This window comes from Cheilinus undulatus, linkage group 2, assembly GCF_018320785.1.
Source record: "Cheilinus undulatus linkage group 2, ASM1832078v1, whole genome shotgun sequence".
Classification (NCBI taxonomy): Eukaryota; Metazoa; Chordata; class Actinopteri; order Labriformes; family Labridae; genus Cheilinus; species Cheilinus undulatus.
Genome location: NC_054866.1, coordinates 49,662,909 through 49,684,437, shown reverse-complemented (window position 1 = coordinate 49,684,437; position 21,529 = coordinate 49,662,909). Strand labels below are relative to the sequence as shown.

The 21,529-nt window shown below is 39.7% G+C and overlaps 1 protein-coding gene across 3 annotated transcripts in view; it reads left to right on the top strand.

Annotated features, from left to right (window-relative positions):
• Positions 1-21,529, top strand: part of mark4b (MAP/microtubule affinity-regulating kinase 4b) — a 105,212-nt gene that overhangs the window by 12,982 nt on the left and 70,701 nt on the right. For all 3 annotated transcript variants that reach the window (XM_041810592.1, XM_041810601.1, XM_041810621.1), the window contains exon 2: positions 20,130-20,327. In XM_041810592.1, the coding sequence (XP_041666526.1) occupies positions 20,130-20,327 (198 nt within the window). The remainder of the gene's footprint in view (positions 1-20,129; positions 20,328-21,529) is intronic.

Sequence of the window (21,529 nt, the reverse complement as noted above, 5' to 3'; positions counted from 1 at the left end):
AGACAAACAAAACTGATGTATTGACTTGTCTAATGGTTCAAAGGGATATATTCACAGAGATTTCTGTATTTGTATCCAAAACTTTATCTCTGACCTCCATATACATAGATGTCTGCAACTCTACACATCTTTCCCGTAAGTGCAATCTTCTTATTTTGCAGTCATCTTTTAAAGTTTGGACTGATCAATCAATAGAAAACCCTCATCAGGTCTCTTTTTGAAACTACTGCCTGCTTAAAGCTGAACTTGTTTTGGTATTATGTGGTCTATTTGTGGTTTATGTTGTAATATTCTTGTAAACCAGAGGAATTGCCTTATGAGAAACAGCTGCCTCTGTTTTTTTGTGCGTGTCTGTTGCAGATGGGGGATCTGTAACTAAAGAAAAACATCAGAAACAACACATTTGTGATAAAGCCATTCACCCTACATCTGTCATTTGAGTTTTTCCTTTTGGGGAGTTGGGTATTTTGGGCATTATTGCTTCATTTAATGGCAGAGAGATAGTGTTACTGAGTGCCATCTGCTTTGTCATGACTTCCTCTAACAGTTGGGTCATAATAGTTTACTGTTGCAGACTGGCTGTAGTCCTAAAGACCAGCATCAGCAAACCTGTGTTTGGACATTTTTATTGAATGAAAACACGACGCTTTCCAAGAATAATATAAACTAAAAATCTCAGGATTCCACTGTTCCTTTCTCTGTAAAATCAAATTGGCTGATTTTAATTTTTAATATTTAGCATCTTTAGGTTCTTTGAGTCATATAAAGTGGAAGACGGAGCAGAAACAAAGCTCTAGTCGTATTCCCCTCCTTTATTTCTACCCAAGCAGCAACCCCAACCTGTTCACAGTCTGGTTTTAAAACCCAACTTGGTCTGAAGATCTCACCTGTTGATTGGCACACACTGTATGGGTGGTGAATTTTTTATAACTCATCCTTATTGATTTTGGATGAGAGTTGTTCATAATGATTTGTGTCTGATCTGACTGATAGGCTCTCAGTAGTCGTTTGTCAGGAGGCATAAGGCCAGCTTCAGCTCCACAATCACCTATTTGCCTGTTTTAAGGATGACTGAAGGTTATGCTGTGTCTAAAATGTCAATTTTTCACAGTAATTATACTAAATATGGAATTAGACTGAGTTTTTGGCATGTTAAACACTGAAATTTCCCAGGCAACGTGAACAAATCATCATCCAACCGTGAGTTAGCTTGTTAAGTATGCTAATTAACATCTATCCTGCTGATTTTAACATGGACTTCAGCACTGGATTACTTTTTTAACCAATGGGACCTACTACAAAGTTTGGGAGAACTTTTCACAGCCTATCTTGGCAGACAAAGACGTTAGAGCCGTGTGAAATCTGAGGATAACTTTACCTGAGACTCAGCTGCAGACATGATGGAGTCCCTTCTCTTCCTACTTTGAAGCTGGCAATTGAAGGTACCGCATTTAGGATTTATTTGATTCTCAAAACATGAGCACTCCTTTGGCTCCACTGCAACATTTGTCTTCCTTTCTGCCACCATTTCCCCCTTCAGGGTCCCACCTAGCATTAGGGCAGAGTTTCAAACTGACATGGTATCGGCACCAGCCCATGTCATACCTACTGGACTGTACTACAGCACAGATATCGATAACTAACTTTGATACCCTTCCACCCCAATGCACCCCCCGTCATCCCAAATGAAAGGCAAGAAATGAATTAGGGAATTTGTGTGATTTTTGTGTGAACTTACACCAGTTTCTTTTTCTTATCTCGTGTAACTAAGGGCATATATATTTTTAAGACTCATTTACGTTACCCAAACAGCTTTTATTCCCCTGCTGACTTTCAACACACTTTAATAATCAATGTTTTAGTATAGTAGAAATAGTATATAGTTGTATGCAGACACAGCCATAGTTTGAGGCAGCTATTCTGTTATGGACTATGGACTTCAGAAGTCCACTTCAGAAACAATGGTTGACATCCCTGGGTGTATGTCCATATTTTTATTAGGGGTGGGAATCCTAGTGACCCCGCGACACAATATTATCACGATACTAGGGTCATGATTCAATATTATTGCGTTTTTAAACATTTGTAATCTATACCATTTTTTAAACTGTTTAGCTGATTTAGCATAGCATAAGTTTGTTGTATTTCTGCAGTTTTTTATTTTCATGTATCACTTCTCGCAAACCTCATGTGTCATGTTCATCTCATTTGGGCTCTGCTTGCATTCCTAATGTCCTCCCCCTGGTGCTGCCATGTTTGTTGTACTAACTTTCTCCTGCTCTATGACCGTCAACTCTGCCGACCTCACTGGACAAACAATTGTCCAAAAAATTGATTTTATTTTTCCGTTATCATAGACTTCAGTTCATATTAGCAATTCATTAAAAAAAAATCGATAGTTGGTGGATGAGATGATACGATATATATCACCAGAAAAAAATATTACAATACTATGCTGTATTGAATTTTTCACCCACCCCTAATTTTTATATAGCCTGTGGTTCTGCCCATGGCTTGGATGTGGCCTTGTCTCTAGTTTCATTTGAGGGCCGGTAGAAGGAGCAGAGAATCATTACTGTAGAAATGGGACACTGTTTGTTATATCATGTTTCTTTAAGCGACCCACCCAAGGCAAGTAAATAACTGTACTGTCAATCTCAAACCATTGTTTACTCAAAGTTTTATCGGCATCTTCAATTGGAGCGTTTTTCTGGAATGGAGATCCTGTTGCATTTCCTACAATAAACTTAATACGGCAACATTAAACATTTTTTTGCATGGTTTACTGAAGATGTTTTAGTCTGTTTTTACCCTAACCTCGTTCGGTGTCACTGCTTCAGTCTGTAAAGTTTTCTGGGAGTTTTCTGCATGTGAAAACATTCCCTCTGGGGTGCTGGATGAAAGGGGGCTGTAGAAAGGGGGCACACTGAGATGCACTGGGTAAAAAAATGGGGGCTAGAGCCTAGTGTGGGATTTTAGATTGGGTCAAAGAACATCTGAATAATGTCAGAAAAAGAAGCAGTAGTACAGCACTTTACATGCATAATGCAGTAATGCAGTGGTTCCCAACCTCGGGTCTGGGCACCCCTGGGGGGGCTCCAAAGATCTCAGGGGAGGCGGAGGACTCTGTCTGCTCTGACTTTGTCAAAATTAGTGTACATATATATATGTATGTATGTATGTTAAAACCATGATTAGAAACAGGATGTATTAGGGCCAACCTAAAAGCTGAAAAATGAAGAAAATCTGTTCAATTGTGTGCAAAAACATTTTCGGGGAAAAAAAAATGGATTTTAGAGAAGATAAAGTTGTGCATTTACAAGCACTCAAACTCAGAATTTCAGGATTTAAAAAGGTGAATCATTTATGAGGAAAAAAATTAAGATATCAAAGTTTAAAAAGGCTTCAATTTTGACACCAGAAACTCATAAATGTCAAGCTTTAAAACATGAATGTAATGTGTACAGCAATGTAAAGTAAGAAAAAATTCAAGAAAGCTGAAAAAGTGGTTAAAGTACATTTACAGCATTTAAGGCAAAAACAATATCTATTTTTTCTTGTAATAACATTTTAGACTTAAGAATTTTGAGTTGTTTTTTTTTTTTTATAGAGCCTCTTTATTTTACACAGTCATAGTAATGGGTAGTTTATACATTAGTATTTTGTCAGGGAAAAATGTGTGTAGCCCAATTATGTTGGTATTTTTTCAATGAAAACAATTACAATTGATGTTTAATTTTTGAAAATTGGGTCTTAGGGGTGCTAAGCTTTTTTTTTAGTTATGAGTGGGAGGGGGCCTTGAGGTAAAAAAAGGTTGGGAACTAATGCTGTAATGTATGAAAGGATCTGATTCTTAGTTGAGCCTGGTTTATGTCAAAGTAGGTTTTCCTAATTCTGGGATGATTTAGAGAGAAATTTTAGCGTCAAATGACACCAAAAATCAGTTGAAAGTGTTCAGGAAACACCACATGTACCAGAGGCTGCTGGTGCTCTTAGGCAGTAATCCATAAAGTTTAGCAAATATGCATGATGCATCTTTTTGGGAAGATAATTGATTTGTTATTACAATAAAGAAATCAGATTGTAGATATTATGATGACTGGGATGTTATCATTAGACTCATCAGCCACAGTTACAAAAATATAAGGTTAACATGAATGTGTCGGCTGAAATATGTGAAAACTTAAAGATCTATCTGAGAGTTTGCAGTGACACAGCGTTTGAGAAACAGAGGAGAACCAGTCTGTGTGGAGACGGAGAGAGAAGGCGAAGTCTAGCCGAGGAGTGAGTCAGCTCTTTAATCCTCTGCTGTTGATCCTTACAGAATAAATCTGACCCTTTACTCAGCCTGCTCTGATGATCACAGTCAATGCACTGAATGATATGCTGAGTAATGTGGCACGTCTCCAGAGGCTCGCAGAAAGCATCTTGTGTGTGTTTATGTGTGTGTGTTTGCTGTCTAGCACTGTCCAGAACGAGGAGTCTAGTTACACTTTGCATGCTGGAGCCAGATGATGTCTGACAGGAGGACTACAGTAGCCAGCATGCTGATGGCTGTCCTCAGACTCATGTAATAGTTATTGGATATTACTCACCATGATGAAGAAAATCCTGGCATTTTCTCTCTCAAATCTACTCCAAGTTGGTTTAAGGGAAACACATGGACATTGTGGTGCATAGCAGCCCATTTCACAGAGCATCCCTGCATAGTGCCAGTGTTGTGGATGCCTGAAAAAGCACAGCACAGCAGGAGATCCACATCTACACAGTCAGATATGCACGTCTGTCTGTCTCACCTCACCTCTATATTGCTTCTGTCATCTGATGCACAGAGTGGAATCACTTCATCCTCCCATTATTACTTTGTGACATTCATATTGAAGGTAAAACATCAGTGGTGTAAATATTGCACCCTGATTGGTATAATACCATCAAATAAGCGACAAGGGTGTCCAAACTCAGCTTTAAAATAGGATCTTGAAAGGCTGGCAGGCCTTACTTCCAGAGGAAGATATACCGGTCCAGGATGATTTATGCTGTGCACTTCTATAGAGCATTTAATAGACAAGTCTAAGCTCTTTACTTGCCTTGTGCCACTTTACCCATGCATTCTGATGTTGCAGGGTTCAGTGCAAGGTGCCAACCTGCTTACCGGGATCTATCCTAATGCAAACACCCACTCACACCGAGGCCACAACCATACAAAGTTTAGTCTCTCTAGGCAACACTTTGACACCTGAAATGATGGTGCAGAGCAGTGGTTCTCAACGTTGGGGTTGGGACCCCACTGGGGGTCGCCAGACACTGAGAGGGGGTCTCCAGATACCTTAAAAAAGCTAGGAATATTTTTAAATTTACAGCCACTTTACACCAATTTTGCCAGATTTCAACCTGTTGTCATCACTTTTTCCTACCAATTTTGCCAAAATTAACACATTTTTGCCAGTTAAACCAGTTTGTTCAGTTTTAAACTCTTTCCACCACTTTTTCTGCCTGTTTTTGCCACTTCTAAACCAAATCTTGCCACTCTCTGTCTATTGTTGTCTCTGCTGACCCATTATTAACTCTATTAACCCCCCTTTACTAACACATTTCACAATTTTATGTGCTCATTTCTGCCTATTTCTGCCTCAGCTAACCCTTTTTTGCTGGTTTACATCAGTTTTCCGTCCTGTTTTACCAAATTTCCACCTTTTATCCTACTTTAATGCCATTTCTTCCACTTTTTAAATTCCCTTTTACCACTTAATATGCCCATTTTTGCCACTTTAACCCATTTTTGCCATTCAGTTTTGTTTTTTTTTTTTTTTTTGCTACCTTTATCTTATTTTTGGCACCTCTAACCCATTTCTGCTACTTTTAAACTCCAATTTCACCACCTTTCCCAGCGTTTATTGCCATTATTAACCCATTTTAGCTATTTTCAATGCATTTTCATCCTGTTTTACAGAAAAGAATTAACATTTTTAAGAGGGCTACTTACTGCGCCAATGAATTAAAAAGATATTTGTTTCTTTGATAAGAGTGGTTATTATTTATGTTAAATATAAAATACCACAGCTTAACTTTACAATGGACTGTAATTTTGCTGGCCCCCAGTTTGCCTGGGCTTTTTTCCCCCTAATGGGCGGCCTTGTCTCCACATGACTATTCTTGAATGTGGATGGCTGTATTCAACCACCTTCAGGTACAGTGGGGGTCCCTAGTCTCTGATACCTTTATTTTGGGGGTCATGGGCTAAAAAGGTTAAAACCACTGATGCAGAGGACTGAACCACAGAGCTGACTCTGACTGAATGACCTACAGATGTGTTTACATATTCAGTTCCATAATGAACCGTGGGCCACCATTTAGAATCACAACTAAGAAAAGCATTTTTCCACCTTCTCCAGGAAGATATGCTGTACATGGTGTGCCTGACAGTGAAAGGAGGTATGGTCAAACTGGTCTGACTCACTGTCTGGATAATGGTTATTGTAGGAGCTTAAATACGTCTGTCAGAAGCTGAGCAATGTCTTTGAGCTGCTGCTTTGCTCTTGTAGTTTGTAAGTCTCTCTAATAAAGAAAACAGATTGCATTAATAGTTTAAGAAAAGAAACAAATATGATTTTTGATTCCACTATTGCTCATTTAGGTTAACTTAAAGTGGTGTTTGGGGGCTCATGCTCATTTATGTGGTAAAAATGTTTGAGTTCAGCTTGTGCAGCAGGAGGTCATTTATGCTCTAAGAAAGTCAGCGCTATTAGCAGCTTTTAAGTGTTAATTATTCAAAAATTCAAAGTCATTTTTCATTCAGTGTGATCGTCATTCATCATGTTTCCCTCCCACGTTTTTCTCTGCATGTACAACTGAGTGTTACTTAGCAGTCATGAAATAATTATCTCTAAATGGTTATTTCCTGTGAGGAAACTTAAGCAAACATAATGATTTTAACACTGCTTTTGGAAGATCAGTAATAGAGGCTTGCTTGGTACATTTTGCTTTGTTTGCAGTGATTAGGAAGCTCCAAAGACTGGCTCTCGTATCATCAAGACTCTTTGTCCCTTCAAAATGACGCTGGACTTAATTAAGTACAACTGCATCTCACATTTTTAGTGTCTAAAGCTGGTGCACACACTTGAAATCTTATTTTTAAGGATTGACGTGGAGAAATCACAGTCAGATGACAGTTTAGGAGCAGACTTCTGTCAGCTGGAGGAGCCTGGGCTTCAGACGGTCTCTCTGTCTCTCTCACTGACACGTTGTTCTGGCAGCTCTTGCCTCCATATGGGGCCCGACAGGAAGTGCTCTCTGAGCATTGCTGTGCACATGTGACACGTCCCCTGTCATCACAGTGACATCTCGGTCTCCAGGACAGGAAGTGACGCAGGTTGTGTCAGTGTAACTTCCCAGTGCTCTTCAGAAACACTGTGATGGATGACGGAGATGTGAAAGGGTTGAGACAGAGATGCTGAGTAACTGATAGGTTTGGAGATTTGGGAGGAAATGATCATAAATGCTGACTCGCAAAGAAAATAAAATGTATACCGGCTCTGAACAACATGTATTTGATGTTTAACTGACATGTTTGGAGATTAAGATTCAAGGCTTATGGAAAAGTGTCATTAGGATATCTTTTCTTTTTGCCATAAGTGATGTCATATTGAAAAGGTACTGAAAATCTAGCTGTTAGTTTCTGTAGGCTCAAATATTGGCAATTAAATGTTGAATCTTTCAGTGACTTAAATCATCAGGGACTTTCAGTGTATTTTTGACTTATGCATGTGCTATAAGGGGAAATAATGTGGTGTTCCATAACTTAAGCATAGCTGTTTCCAACATTTTTCCTAAGATCTCAGTAGATTGAGCATTGTTTTCACCACTCAATTTGCAACAACTATTAAAAGTTGGACTTTGTGATACAAAAGGTCATACTGAGATGATGATAACGATTGCTTTTTATTACAACACCCCTGTAGACAACATGGTAGAAACTAGTTATGCAGCAATTAGAAGATATTCCCAGTGTAGTTGAGCTTTTATGATTCATTTATGAAACATAATATTGAAACAACATCCCACACCAGTACAGCAAGGTATCTATAGATATCTCCACTCTATTACTTTTTAACTTGTTTTACATCTCTGATAAGGTGAACCCTTTAACATTTTAATAGCACTGTTTCTTCACTGTTCAACAAAAGAGCTGGGACACTCATAGGCCAGATACCAGATCATGGGACTAAATGAACCATGGCCCACTGCACACTGGTTTAAACAGACACATTTTGCAGGAACTTGTTCTCTTAACATGAACAGTAGCTCAGCATATAAGGCTGGTAATTCTGCTTGACACCTTGTGTGCTGGTAAGCAGAATTTAACTTCAGGTAATAAGTTAGTTATCTTTAGGGTTGTTCCGATTCCAATACCAGTATCGGAAATACGTCTAGTACTGCTTAAAATGCAGGTATTGGTGACAGCGAAAACACAAGTTTATGCACCGATCTGATACTGTTTGGTTTAGCTTTATATTTAGCTTTGTTTAGCCATGTTAAATGTTTGCACTATAATCTGGAAATCAATTCTTCTTTGCTGCCGGAAAGCATTTCATGCATGGGCTACTGTTTTTAGAGCAGTGAAGAAGAAGCAAAGGACCCACTGCAGCAGCAGAGAATGGTCTTCTTGAAGCTAGCAATTGTGCTTTCCCATTGATGCTACTGATGCCTTTGAATCCTTTGCGGCACCATTTTCAGCAAGCCTAGAGCTCATGGGACTTTTGGGGAGTTTAATTATTAGATTCACACCAGTAAACGTGACATTGAACGTTTTTTTATCCATTTAATCAAAATATGATCGTTTATTTCCATTAGCTCGAATGCTAACCGCCATATTGTGTACTATTTGTGGGGGTCTGTCAGCCAGTTGCAGACTGTTCCATAATCACCTGATGCTGCCCGGACAGAGCATGATATAAAGAGAGCCTGTGATACACCCCCTGTATTATTGTTATTTTAATATTTAGGAGTAAAACTCAATAATCAGCAGAAAAACAACTTTAGGGTCACAAAGATGCTGTACATTATGATTCTATTTGTGGAGTCAAATATAGGTCTAAAATAATTTGCTGGTCTGCACAATCAGTCCAGAAAGTTCACACTGGGATTAGATTGAGACCCTGTATCAGCCGATACCTAACGCCTTGGTATTGGAATCGTATCGGGAAGGAAAAAAATGGTATCGGAACATCTCTAGTTAACTTGAATTTTTTCATGTTTCAAAGCTTATGTCAGTGATTTTTGTCTTTTTTAGGTAAAGCAACAAGACAGATATGGACCAGCAAGCAAAACACAGATCATTGTTCCCATATGTCTTCCTTTTCTGGCAATACCCATAAAAATGTGTAGCCTAAACATCAAAAGTTTTGACATAGTCTGTGTTTACTATCCCCCATTTATTCTTATTGCCACTAGCTTCACTGCACAAATGGAAGCCATGGAAATGATTTATGGGCCGTTGTTTGCATGAGAGGTGGGCAAGTGAGTCCCAGTGTCAGGTCATTGAAGATGTGTTGTTGATAAATAGTATGGATATTGTACTAAAGTGCAGTATCCAAATGCCCAAAACACATCATTCATGTAAAATATAAATGGGGCGTTTGATTCTCTTTTGAGTAGTTCATCTTTTACTTTCCCTTATTGACACCAAAAAAAAAACCTTTAAAAAACCTTAAATGGATGCTTCAACATTTTGGCAAATTCGCCCATTTCCATAATTCCTACAGTCTTAGTAATAGATTTGTTTCCTTTAGTTGTCAGTGCTAGCTGTTTCTAGATCTGGGGGGACTGATATACCAGCTGTGCAGCTACGCTATGGAGATAGACGGTATTTTTGGCTTTCACTCAACAAACTCATCAAATACACAATCCAACAACTCCAAAAGCTCTCATGGATAAGTTGTGACCTACACATTCACCACGCTATGAAATAATCATGGAACATTACGAGACGGAGACAGAGTTTTAAAGCTAAATGCAAAGCCAGAACAACCAAGTAACTACGGCACTGCCACAGGCGCACACTGTGTCACTCCGTGGTTTACTCAGAAAGTAGTTCCGAGTATTTCCTTCATGTGTCGTAATCTTACATAATTATATGTTATTATTTCATAGCGTGGTGAATGTGCAGGTCACAACTTGTCCACAAGAGCGTTTTGGAGTTGTTGGATTGTGTATTTGATGAGTTTGATGAGGAAAGCTGGAATACCGTAAGACTCCACTGAGTTGGCACAGCAGCTCAGAACTCGCCAGCACCGTTCTAAAAATAGCTTGCACTGACAACTAAAGGTAACGAACCTATTACTAAGACTATAGGAATTATGGCAATGGGCGAATCTGCCAAAATGTTGAAGTATCTCTTTAAATATGCTTTAACTTGTGCTCTGGAACATAATGATAATTGAATTTCCTGACCCATGAAGCTAAATATCTTTATTCCGTTGCTTTAGTCATCTGAGTGACAGGGAAAACTTGTTCCTCTTTATTTTTGTCCCCGTTATCTCTCTTTTGTTGTGTTGTTTTGTGTTGTGGCGACATTGTGTCTGCTGTGATGTGTGACATGGGTGGTGCATGTGTTTATATGTCAGGACACACCGACCTGAGGCCACAAGGCCGGGAGCCACAGGACGAGGAAACTGGACTGACACTGTGGGTCAGCGTTTGTATTTAGAGGGGCTGAGGATGGCTCAAGGTTATGCCACTCCCCTGCTGGAGATCAGTGCCACATATCCGGTCATTACTCAATATCACCGCACCCACACTCTCTGACGTACAGCACATCCAGACTGCAGCAGCAGGACACGTCCCGCAGGGCGTGGTCCTTTGTTTTGAAATGTATTTGTGTTTGTCACACTGTGAGTCTTGACATTGCAATGACTTCTAATAACATGAAACCGCTAAAAAAGAGTGATGAGCGTTACTGTTGCTTAACAAATTATGTTTTTGTTGTTGATTCATTTGTTATATTCATAAAAGACAAGCAGAATCACCTTCAGCCACTTAGCTACCTATTCAGAGAAGAAGAGCTGGGATACAGGATTCATGATGGTTTCCATTCATCCATTCACATGCAGATCTATTCAGCTGTACGCCCACACAGGCTGGCACAGATAGGAGATAGCTACTGCAGGAAAACTAATGGAATGCCAGACATGCAAACACAACAGGCATCCTCGACTAAACTCACAAATTTTATTCTGCAATTAACATTTTAATACCAAGAGGGGTATCAGGTTTCTCCCTCATAATACTTCTATGAGTCGTCTCTGGGCGATAAACTTTATTTTGTATATTAGGCAGAACTAGAGCAGTAATAAAGCACCAAGTAACTGTAGTTTATGTATCATAGACATATACATTTTACATGCACAAAGCTCATCTGTGTAACCACTGAGGCTTTTCTTCTTATGTAACGTCCCTGAAAGATTTTAAAGCTGTTAGAGGTGTGTCGTCTTTCACTTCCTAAAGAAAAGCATTATACAAGAACTTCAACCCGAGCACTCATCATGTGAGATATGTGATGTAGAGACGATAAAGTGGCCGTTCTTGACAGGTGAATTGTTTCACGTCAGAGCCACCAGCTTTCACGCTAACAGGTTTGACGTCTTGTTTTTGAAATGACATCAAGCCATCATGTCTGTCTACCACACAAGACATTTAAAAGTTGAAGCTGCCTGTTGATTTTGTTTGTTCAGGTGTCATCATAGGTCAACAAAGATAGATCCACTCCAAGTTTGACAAAGCCTGTCGACTGCTCTTCATAAAACTCAAGCAGTCTTTAATAATCTTGGGTTTCAGTAATGGTTTGGTAGTTTGTGGACATGTCCTGGACACGAATACTGAGATTTGTCTGATGATCTTTATGACATCGGAAGCCTTATGTTTTGTGTTGCGCATCAATCAGTATGTTTGTCCATCAGTCTGCTAGGGACATTTTTGTGAAGCTGATACTTCAAGAACTCTTCAAATGATTTTCTTAAAACTTTGCACAGAAGCCCACTATGAGTCCAGGATAAACTTAGATTTTTGAGGTCGTAGTTCAAGGTCCTCAGGCTTCATGGTCAACCTTTGCCTTTAAGATTTCTATTAATCTCATTACCATGGACAACACCACAGCCCATTTTCTTTACCCATGTCTTTACTTTCACTGACTGTCAGTTTGATGCCTTACAAAGGCATATACGCTCACTGGTCACTTTATTAGATATACCTTGCCAACACCAATAGCTTATCAGCCAATCACATGGCGGTAGATGTCAGAAGATAATTGACTGGTTCGAGATGATTGAAAGGCAAGAGACATGTGGAACCTTTAAGCATTTGGGCTTCAGCAGCAGAAGACTACACCTGTGCCACTCCTAAGAGCAAAAAACAGGAAACTGAGGCTACAGTTCACACAGGCTCACCAAGATTGGACAATAGAAGATTAGAAAATCGTTGCCTGGTCTGATGAGTCTCAATTTCAGCTGCAACATTCAGATGTAAGGGTCAGAATTTGGCTTAAACAAATTAAAACATCAACGGTTCAGGCTGCTGGTGGTGTAATGGTGTGGGGGATATTTTCTTGGCACACTTTGGGCTCCTTAGTACCAATTGAGCCTTGTTCAAACGCCATAGCCTGACCATGTCCATACCTTTATGACCACTGTGTTCCCATTTTCTGATGGCTGCTTCCAGTATAGGATACTGTACCATGTCACAAAGCTCAGATCATCTCAAACTGGTTTCTGTAACATGACAATGAGTTCACTGTGGCTTCCTCAGTCACCAGATCTCATTCCAACAGAGCACCTTTGGGATGTGGTGGAACGGGAGATAAGCATCTATCAGTCCACGAATCTGCAGCAACTGTGTGATGCTATCATGTCAGTATGGACCAAAATGTCTGAGGAATGTTTCAAGCACCTTATTGAAACTATGTCAGAAAGAATTAAGGCAGATCTGAATGCAAAAGGGGGTCCAAACTGTTACTAGCAAGGTGTACCTAATAAAGTGGCCAGTCAGTGTAAGTGCCAGGCAGTAATTGTAGTTTTGTATTAAGTACCAATGTTCTGCCTAGCCTGCAGCAAGGCCATTAAATGCCACTTTTGAAAACGTGGGTCACACAGCCATACTGACAGGAAACTGCTCTTGTATGTCTGGGTTATTATTAACACTATTAATCATTTCCATGTTTGACGTATGCAAGAACAATGTAGATCACTAGAGCACTGCTGTAGCTACCATACTTAACATTATTTTGTTTCAAAGAGAGTTTCAGAAATTAAGGTTATGTTATTTCATTTTACTATTCCAAAAAGGTGGCACAAGAAGAAATTTTCTCCTTATGCCAGGGATTTGGCTTTCTTGTTTATATTTCCCTTATATTTCCCTCGGCTAGCTTCCACATTTTTGCCTCAGTGAGTGCGCACAGCTGCTGCGATGCCGATATGACAGAATTGGTCTGAGTCATGGTGACAAAAGTAGAAGTACAGGCACTTCATACTGGGTTATTTATTTTCTCAAAGTAATAATATTTGCAAGAAAACTCCTGCCCACGAAATTGCACATAAGTCAAAGTTTCCATAAAAACACACTCAAGTCTTCATTGAAATCCAATCTGTGTTTGTTATAGCAATTCTATCAGTCAGAATATCAGGTTACTTTTGCTTCACAATGATTCATTTATCCCTATCATATCTTCAGAACAGAAATAATTAATGTGTGGATATACTGTATGAATATTTGTGTCTCATATCAGTAAAAAAAATTCAGGTATTTTAAGGATAGTATGTTTGGAATCATCCTTTTTTAAACATTTTTGTTTAGAAAACCAAATATTGCTTTTAGCTTACAAAAGAAAACATGCAGTATGAGATTTTCATTCCAACGAGAAAGGAGAAATTCAGGTTTGAAATAGGGCTGAATGATTTGGGAAAATAATATGATTGCAATTTTTTCCCCCCAATATTGCAATTTGATATGCGATTATGTCTCAAGTTCCTGATTTTATGTGTTTCTACTAGACAACAGCAATAAATAGCTTTATATTATAACCAACACAATATGAGATTAAACAAGGGCTGATCAATTTTGAAGAAAAATATCTATATATGATGATTTTGACTCTTATTGCAAATTGGATATGAATTGTTGTCTGAAAGGGAGTAATTTTTTATGTCATTTATAAGAAAAAAGTATAAGAAGAAAGTTGTTTTTTTTTGTAGACTGTTCTTAAAATGGCACTTGAATAATTGCATGGTATGTAATGCATAATGTCTCTGCAGCAAAAATAAAATTTAAACTGGTATTTTGACACAAATTTCAGGTTAAGAAATTATTGCACCTTCTGTGATTTGAAAATTGCAGCACGCCATATTGCGATTTAATCTAATTTTCGATTAATTGCCCAGCCCTGGTTTGAAACAACTTTAATTACAAAACAGTAACTCTTCACCTTCAGCGGGTTCAAAAGAAAGGTTTTAGGAGCAGAGAGAGTGGTGGGACTGCTTCAGATATTCAGTTTTATTCACTTAGCAAGGACAAGGTGCTGCGTGTTTGCTGAATGTGCACAATCACAGTTTGAGGATGCAGAACCCCCAACACAATCCCACACACTGTACCATCCTGCAGCCCTTCATCCATCTTTAACACAAAATGTCAGGCTACATGTATATTGTGGGGTTTCACCCCCACTCCCCCCTAAATTATCTCTGTGTGCCTCGGTCTGCTGGCAGTAAGAGACCCCATCACACCTCGCCCAACTACACACACACACATATACCAGGGAGGCCTTCTCCTGAATGAAACTGCATGGTAATCAGAAGCAGGGAGTGAATCGATGGACTGGGCTCCTTGTAAAGAGTCTGCAGGACGGGGGAGGGGAGACGGGGGGCTGCATGAGGCTTAAATTGATGTGAGGTTGCTGAAAATGAAGATACGGGTGCAAGACAAAAGAGAGGGTGGGTCCGGGTGTGGAGCAGAGAATAGAGGGAAAGGGGAAAATTGATTTGTTGGGGGGATGGGATGAGCCAGGAGAGAGAGGAAAAGGGGGGAAATATGGAGGGGGAGGGAAGAGGAGTTGAAAATGAAGCTGGGGGAATAAACTTAGAAAAACAGATTTGATTGGAGACTGTAATGAACTAAAGTCTGGTAGTATAGTTCTCTTTAAAACCCCTTGAAAGCTCCTCCATTGCTTTTGGTCATATAACTGCTCATTTACAATAAAAATGTCCAGTAAAATAGATTGTTTCTTGAGTTAAGATTTAAGCTGGTTGTACTGTTTTAAAATATTATATCCATATATCCATCTTTAGTTACCAGGAAATTATCTACAGTTTTATATCAGTGTTGTATGATCGGCCAATTTGAATCAGGGCTGATAGAAATCTATCCAAATGAGGGTCACTGATCTGGTAACCTGCTCTTATGCTAAGAAAGGTTTTTGTTTTCTCAGAGAAAATGCAGGTTAGCACTAATGTTGACCTGCTTTCTATCTTGTTCTGTGGCTTTTAAAAGAAGGCTTTAACTGCAGTGATAGTGAACAGTTTGGGGATGTTTGGCATCAGTTGTGTATGTGAGCAGGAAAATCATTAGATCCTGTGATTCCGCCTCAGTGTTGACCACACTGGGTGCATTTCAAGGTGATGTGGTTTTATCAGACGTCCGATCTATGTGTACACTTGTTTGCTTGTAGTTCTCACAGTTTCGAAATAGAGCGTGCCTTGTACTGAGGGCTCGTCATGAGTTGTGCGATTTCTCTCAGAGCTTTATTTATCTCCTCTTTTGCCACTTTAAATAGTCTTCAGTCTAAGAGGCCTTGTGCATATGGAGTATTGGGAAAAGAGACAGCACTGCCTTTGTTTCTGTACTGATTCAGAGCCTGTGTCTGTAGACACTGTTTTTGACCTGGCAGTGTCACAACCTCAGATTTAGAGTGATTCTCACCAGTGTTTATTAATGTTAAGTTACAGAAGTTGACTTGTACTTTCCTCTGTAGTGTCCATAAGGTAGTGGTCACTAGCTGTGTGCCTAAAAGGGGATATATTACGCAAAAATCACTTTTTCAGGCTTTTCTGGCAAAAATATGAGCCCCTTGCCTGTCCACAGTTGCCCCAAGTAGCAGAAAAATCCACACCAGCCCCTCTCTTTATCCACTTTTCAGAAAATGTGTGCTCCCCTCATGATGTCATGTGGGGAGTTAGCACCGCCCCGAGATTGGGTTTGGCTCTCCCCTCTTGGAGGAAAGTTCTGCCCTCTTCTCCTGATCCTCCTCTCAGCAGAAGAGCCACATTCATTAAGTCACATTCATTTCCTGTCTGAGAGGGGTGGAGTCAGACAGCTCAGTAACATTTAAAGCCACAGACACAGAAACAGCTCGTTCTGAGCAGGGCCAAAACAGAGGAGTATTTAGACATACAAAAATGCAATACTGGAGTGTTTTTTCAGCAACAAACTTCACAGGCATGTTTTGGGGACCTCTGATACCAATATAAACTTGTCTAAGATAGATAAAATATGTCCCCTTTAAGACAAGTCGAGGTGTGCTGTAGTAATTTGCACAACCATGCGCTGTCACTTCAACTAAAGATGCTGTTACACATGATAGAGAGGCTGTTTTTAATGAGTATGATGTGCCTTTAGATTTGTCTTTGGGCATTAAATTCTGGGAAAACCACTGCTGTAAGTTCTTAAATATATAGTTCCATAAGCTTGATATTTTCTTTTATTGAAGGCTTTTTCACCAAAGTAACATGAAACTAAAGTAAAAGAATTCTATACCCTCCCAAAACTCCAGCAACGGGTCTCTTCACTTCCCAGATGTTCACAGACTGTTGTTTGAAAAAGAGGGGATGCTACACAATGGTAAACATGGCCCCGTCCCTACTTCTTTGAGATGTGTTGCTGCCATCAAAATCAAACTGAGCTAATTATTCTTCACGAAATGTTCAAATGTCTCAGTTTCAACATCTGATATGATGCTTTCTGTTCTATAGTAAATAAAATATGGATTTATGAGATTCGCAAATCACATCATTTTATCTTTTTTACTCAGTGCCCCTACTTTTTTGGAATTTTGGTTGTACCTTGACATGATTCAACTGCTAGCTTTCTGCAGTCTTCCTCTGAAGAGTCGCGTCATGTTACAGTGACACTGATTTTGCATTGAAAATAAGCACATTCAGTACAAAAACCATCAGGTATGGACTCTAACGGTCTTCAGGTGGAGACGGCAACGGCAGCATCCATTTCAGGGTACCAGAATTTTTAACTTTGATATGACAGTAAAAATCAAACAGTGCCTCTACCTGTTAGTACCACTGCTGTTAGAATAGAAGTCCCATGCACCAAATATTGTATTATTTAAATGATCAAAATCTGCATAGTCCTGCACGCTGTCATCATAATGCAAATATCCCATTGTATTTAAATAATTGAGTCTTTGTTGCGGTTTGCATGTAATTTTTGATTGGCTGATGGTTTGATTGACAACCTCAGTCCATGTTGTTGTGATTTTGTGGTTTCAGATCTGTGGTGATTTGACATTTTTATGAGATATAATCCTATTTGATGAATCATTGTTGAGTCTGCTCTCAGTCTCTGGTACATGATGTAAAGTAATACCTGCATGTCTCATCCATCACCAAATAATGGTCCTAAACCTCCCTGTGTTACTTACACACACATGAGCCCAGGTACTTTTTACATCACTGTGTTTACTTTGTTGTTTACCTTGTATTTGACTGGAGCTCTGTCCTACTTCCTGTTTGCTTTTATCCTTGTTCCTCATGTCATCTCCCCAGGAGATGAAAAGTTCGAGCTGGTCTGTTTCCGTGGGATATTTGTGCTTCCTCTCAGTGCTCAGAGGAGAGCAGATGGAAGGATTAGAGTTTGATGGTTATGCTGCTTGACCTCAGACCTCACTTGACACGAAGGGTTCGGTGGGGTCGGACTGAGGATATCTATTCTTAGATATAGCTGAAAAAATAAAGAGATGAAGAAAACAGAAAAATAATTTGATTAAATAAGTAATTTCAGAAAATAACATCTACCCTTAAAGAGTCTGAAATCAGTTTGCTGTTGCTGAGGGTAGATCAATGTGCAGACACTAATGTCACACAGCCACCACAACACGTGGCTAACACTGCTGACCTCACAGTCGTACATGAATGAGAGGAATGCAGACTATGAGGGGTCAGGTGGGATTCATAGGTGGCCTGGTTACTCTCGCTGTACATCTTTGGGTGTCTGGTACACGCCAGGCTGTAGTCACATGACCAAAGGAACAGAGGCAAGTCACGAGGTGTTGTTTTGTCCACTCTGATGAATGTGTGGAGTGAGGCTGAATCTCTCTTTTACCCCTTCATCGTCTTTATAAAAATGTTTTCTACTGCTGGTGGAGAGCATGCTGTATGAATGTAAATACAGAACTCCTTCACATTCCTGACCAGTAATGGATGGTAATGGTAAACAGAGTTGAGCTTATATTGACCTTATAGTGACTTGAGCTTATAGTGACCAACTGACCATCATACATATTCATACACATAGTTCCAAATTATTATGCAAATTATATTTTTCTCTGATTTTCCTAAATAGTCGATGCAAGTGACAGTCAGTATAATTTTCAAGTCATCAACCATCAGAGCATAATTCAAACTTTATTGAAAAACTCCCGATGAAAACAATTTTTTTTTTCAAAAATAAAAAAACTCAAAATGCACTGTTCCAAATTATTATGCACAACAGAGATTCAACACATTTTATAGGTTGTAAAGAACTGAAAATGCTTATTTGTTGAATTTGCAGCATTAGGAGGTCATATTTACTGAAATCAAAAGCTATTTCAATCAAAAACATCTTAACAGGACAAGTTCCATGTTAACATAGGAGCCCTTCTTTGATATCACCTCCACAGTTCTTGCATCCATTGAACTTGTGAGTTTTTGGAGAGTTTCTGCTTGAATTTCTTTTCAATATGTCAGAATAGCCTCCCAAAGCTGCAGTTTTGATGTGAACTGCCTCCCACCCTCATAGATCTTCAGCTTGAGGATGCTCCAAAGGTTCTCAATAGGGTTGAGGTCAGGGGAGGATGGGGGCCACACCACGAGTTTCTCTACTTTTATGCACATAGCAGCCAATGACACAGAGGTATTCTTTGCAGCATGAGATGGTGTACTTTCATGCATGAAGATAATTTTGCTACAGAGGGCATGGTTCCTCTTTTTGTACCATGGAAGAAAATAGTCAGTCAGAAACTCTATATGCTTTGTCAAGGTCATTTTCACACCTTCAGGGACCCTAAAGGGGCCTACCAGCTCTCTCCCCATGATTCTGTCCCAAACATGACTCCGCCCCCTCCTTGCTGACGTCGCAGCCTTTTTGGGACTGCTTAATAATGTGGAATGTCCTTCTTAAGTAGGGCCCCGAGACACAATACCATCCATGAGTTTCACTGAAAACAAAAAATTGAATGTTTATGACACTAAAATCCAATTTGCATAATAATTTGGACTATGGTGTACACTGCGTGGTAATTTTAAAGATGAAATTTATATCAGAAGTCTTACTGTCATTGTAGTTAAAGACTGCCAAGAAAGGTCTTCTCAAAATCCTCTTTGTGACTTCATGGATAATGGGTTAATCGCTAAAACAGTTACATTTGTTGACCCAATTAGTCGGCGCAGGACTTACGAGTTGGTTAAACTAATTACCTATCATTTTTTATAAACATGTGCTTGAAATCCCAGTCTGTCATGCTCTTTTAACCTGTAATGAACCTCCTGCCACTAGAGGCCACTGTAGCTTCAGCTAATGGCCACTGCCTTCCTCTCTGGAACTTCGTGGATGTAAACATGAGAAGCTGATTGGTTGCTTAGTGGTTAGCGTGTAGTAGGAACAGCACGGTATGTGTGGACTACATTTATCTGTATTAAAATTAGCTAAACTGAATATGTGAACACTGACATATCAGATATTGGCATAAACATAATACCTTTCATCTGTAGATTGTTGCATAATAATGTAAATAATGTTAACATGCAAACTAAATCAGACAGGTTTGTGCCCTTATACATGAGATTTATCCCTTCTTTCTTCTTTCTGTCTCTCCTCAGCATACCTCCCTGTCAGCAAGCCGCTCAGAGAAGGGTACTGGCTGGTCGAGCCGTTCGCTTGGTGCCCGATGTCGTAACTCCATTGCCTTGTGTTCAGATGAGCAGCCACACATCGGAAACTACAGGCTGCTCAAAACCATCGGCAAGGGCAACTTCGCCAAAGTCAAACTGGCACGGCACATACTGACCGGCAGAGAGGTGAGTTCAAAGAAATGGGACAGAAGAAAACAGTTTACTTTAAAAACCGGTCACAACAACACTGGAAGTATCCATACAGCAGTGTATGCTGGGAGTTGTTAGATAAGACAGTAGTGTCAAGGGCAGACTACATGATCTTTTGGTCCTTTATGGTAGTCACAGTGTCAGATTAGGCGATCACAGAGCCATAAATTCATGGTGTATCTCGATCAACACATGACAGATTACATAGAGGTACCTGACCAATCATCTTCATTAACACGATGATGGCTAAGGAAGAAGGGCGGGGCTGCAGCAGTAGGCAAAAAGACTAAACAAACATTCCATATTTATTGTAATATACTGTATATAGTGCACGTTATGATGAATACTACACTGGCTTGATGCTAACGATTGCAGCAGTTGACTTAACGGGTTGCTGGAGTATGTCTACAGTCTTTGGCACTCTGTGGTCAGTGGCACTAATGTCAAAGAGGTCTGAAAGACAAATCAAACATACTGATTGTCCTTCTCTGTGTAACCCTGAATGGGATACCATACAATTTTCAGGGCCAACCGTTTCCAAAACCCCACATCTGCCAGATTGGGTCATAATCTTGCAGTTTGTGTAGTCTGACTTTGGCAGAGGGGTAGACTCATTTGTAGATCCTGGGGTCTTGGACCCAGGATAAACCAACACACCATGACTCAACCAACAGGTGGAGTTTTAAAGGGATGTTCCACAGAGATCTGTAAGCTTACATCCAGCCCAAACAGTCTGCTCTCACAGCGCAGTCGCTGCTTCAAAGCCTTTGAAGAAACACAGTCATGTTTCTCTGCCATGTGGGTGTATGTTTGTGTGTTCAAGCACACAGTAGTCTTTCTTCTTGTAAAACCCTGACCTACATTAGTCGAGCTGATTGCTCTATCTGCTTAGTAGAAACCTTGTGTGTGCTGGTGGGTCAATCATGTGAGAGATGTGGTGTTTCAGTCACATAAAGAAGAAGATGTTCATATGTTTCACTGGTTTACAGTGGTTGTGTGACCGGGTCACCACATGTTGTTAAGCCTCTTAAAGCCTCGTCAATTTGCTCAGTGGATTCATGCCTCTTTGTTGCATGCTGTAAACACTGTCTGTTTTAAACTGGTTGTCATCACTGCTGGGTGGTTTGAGTGTGCAACTTTAAATTATGATTATTGCAAGTCAGCATGTTTACATGCAG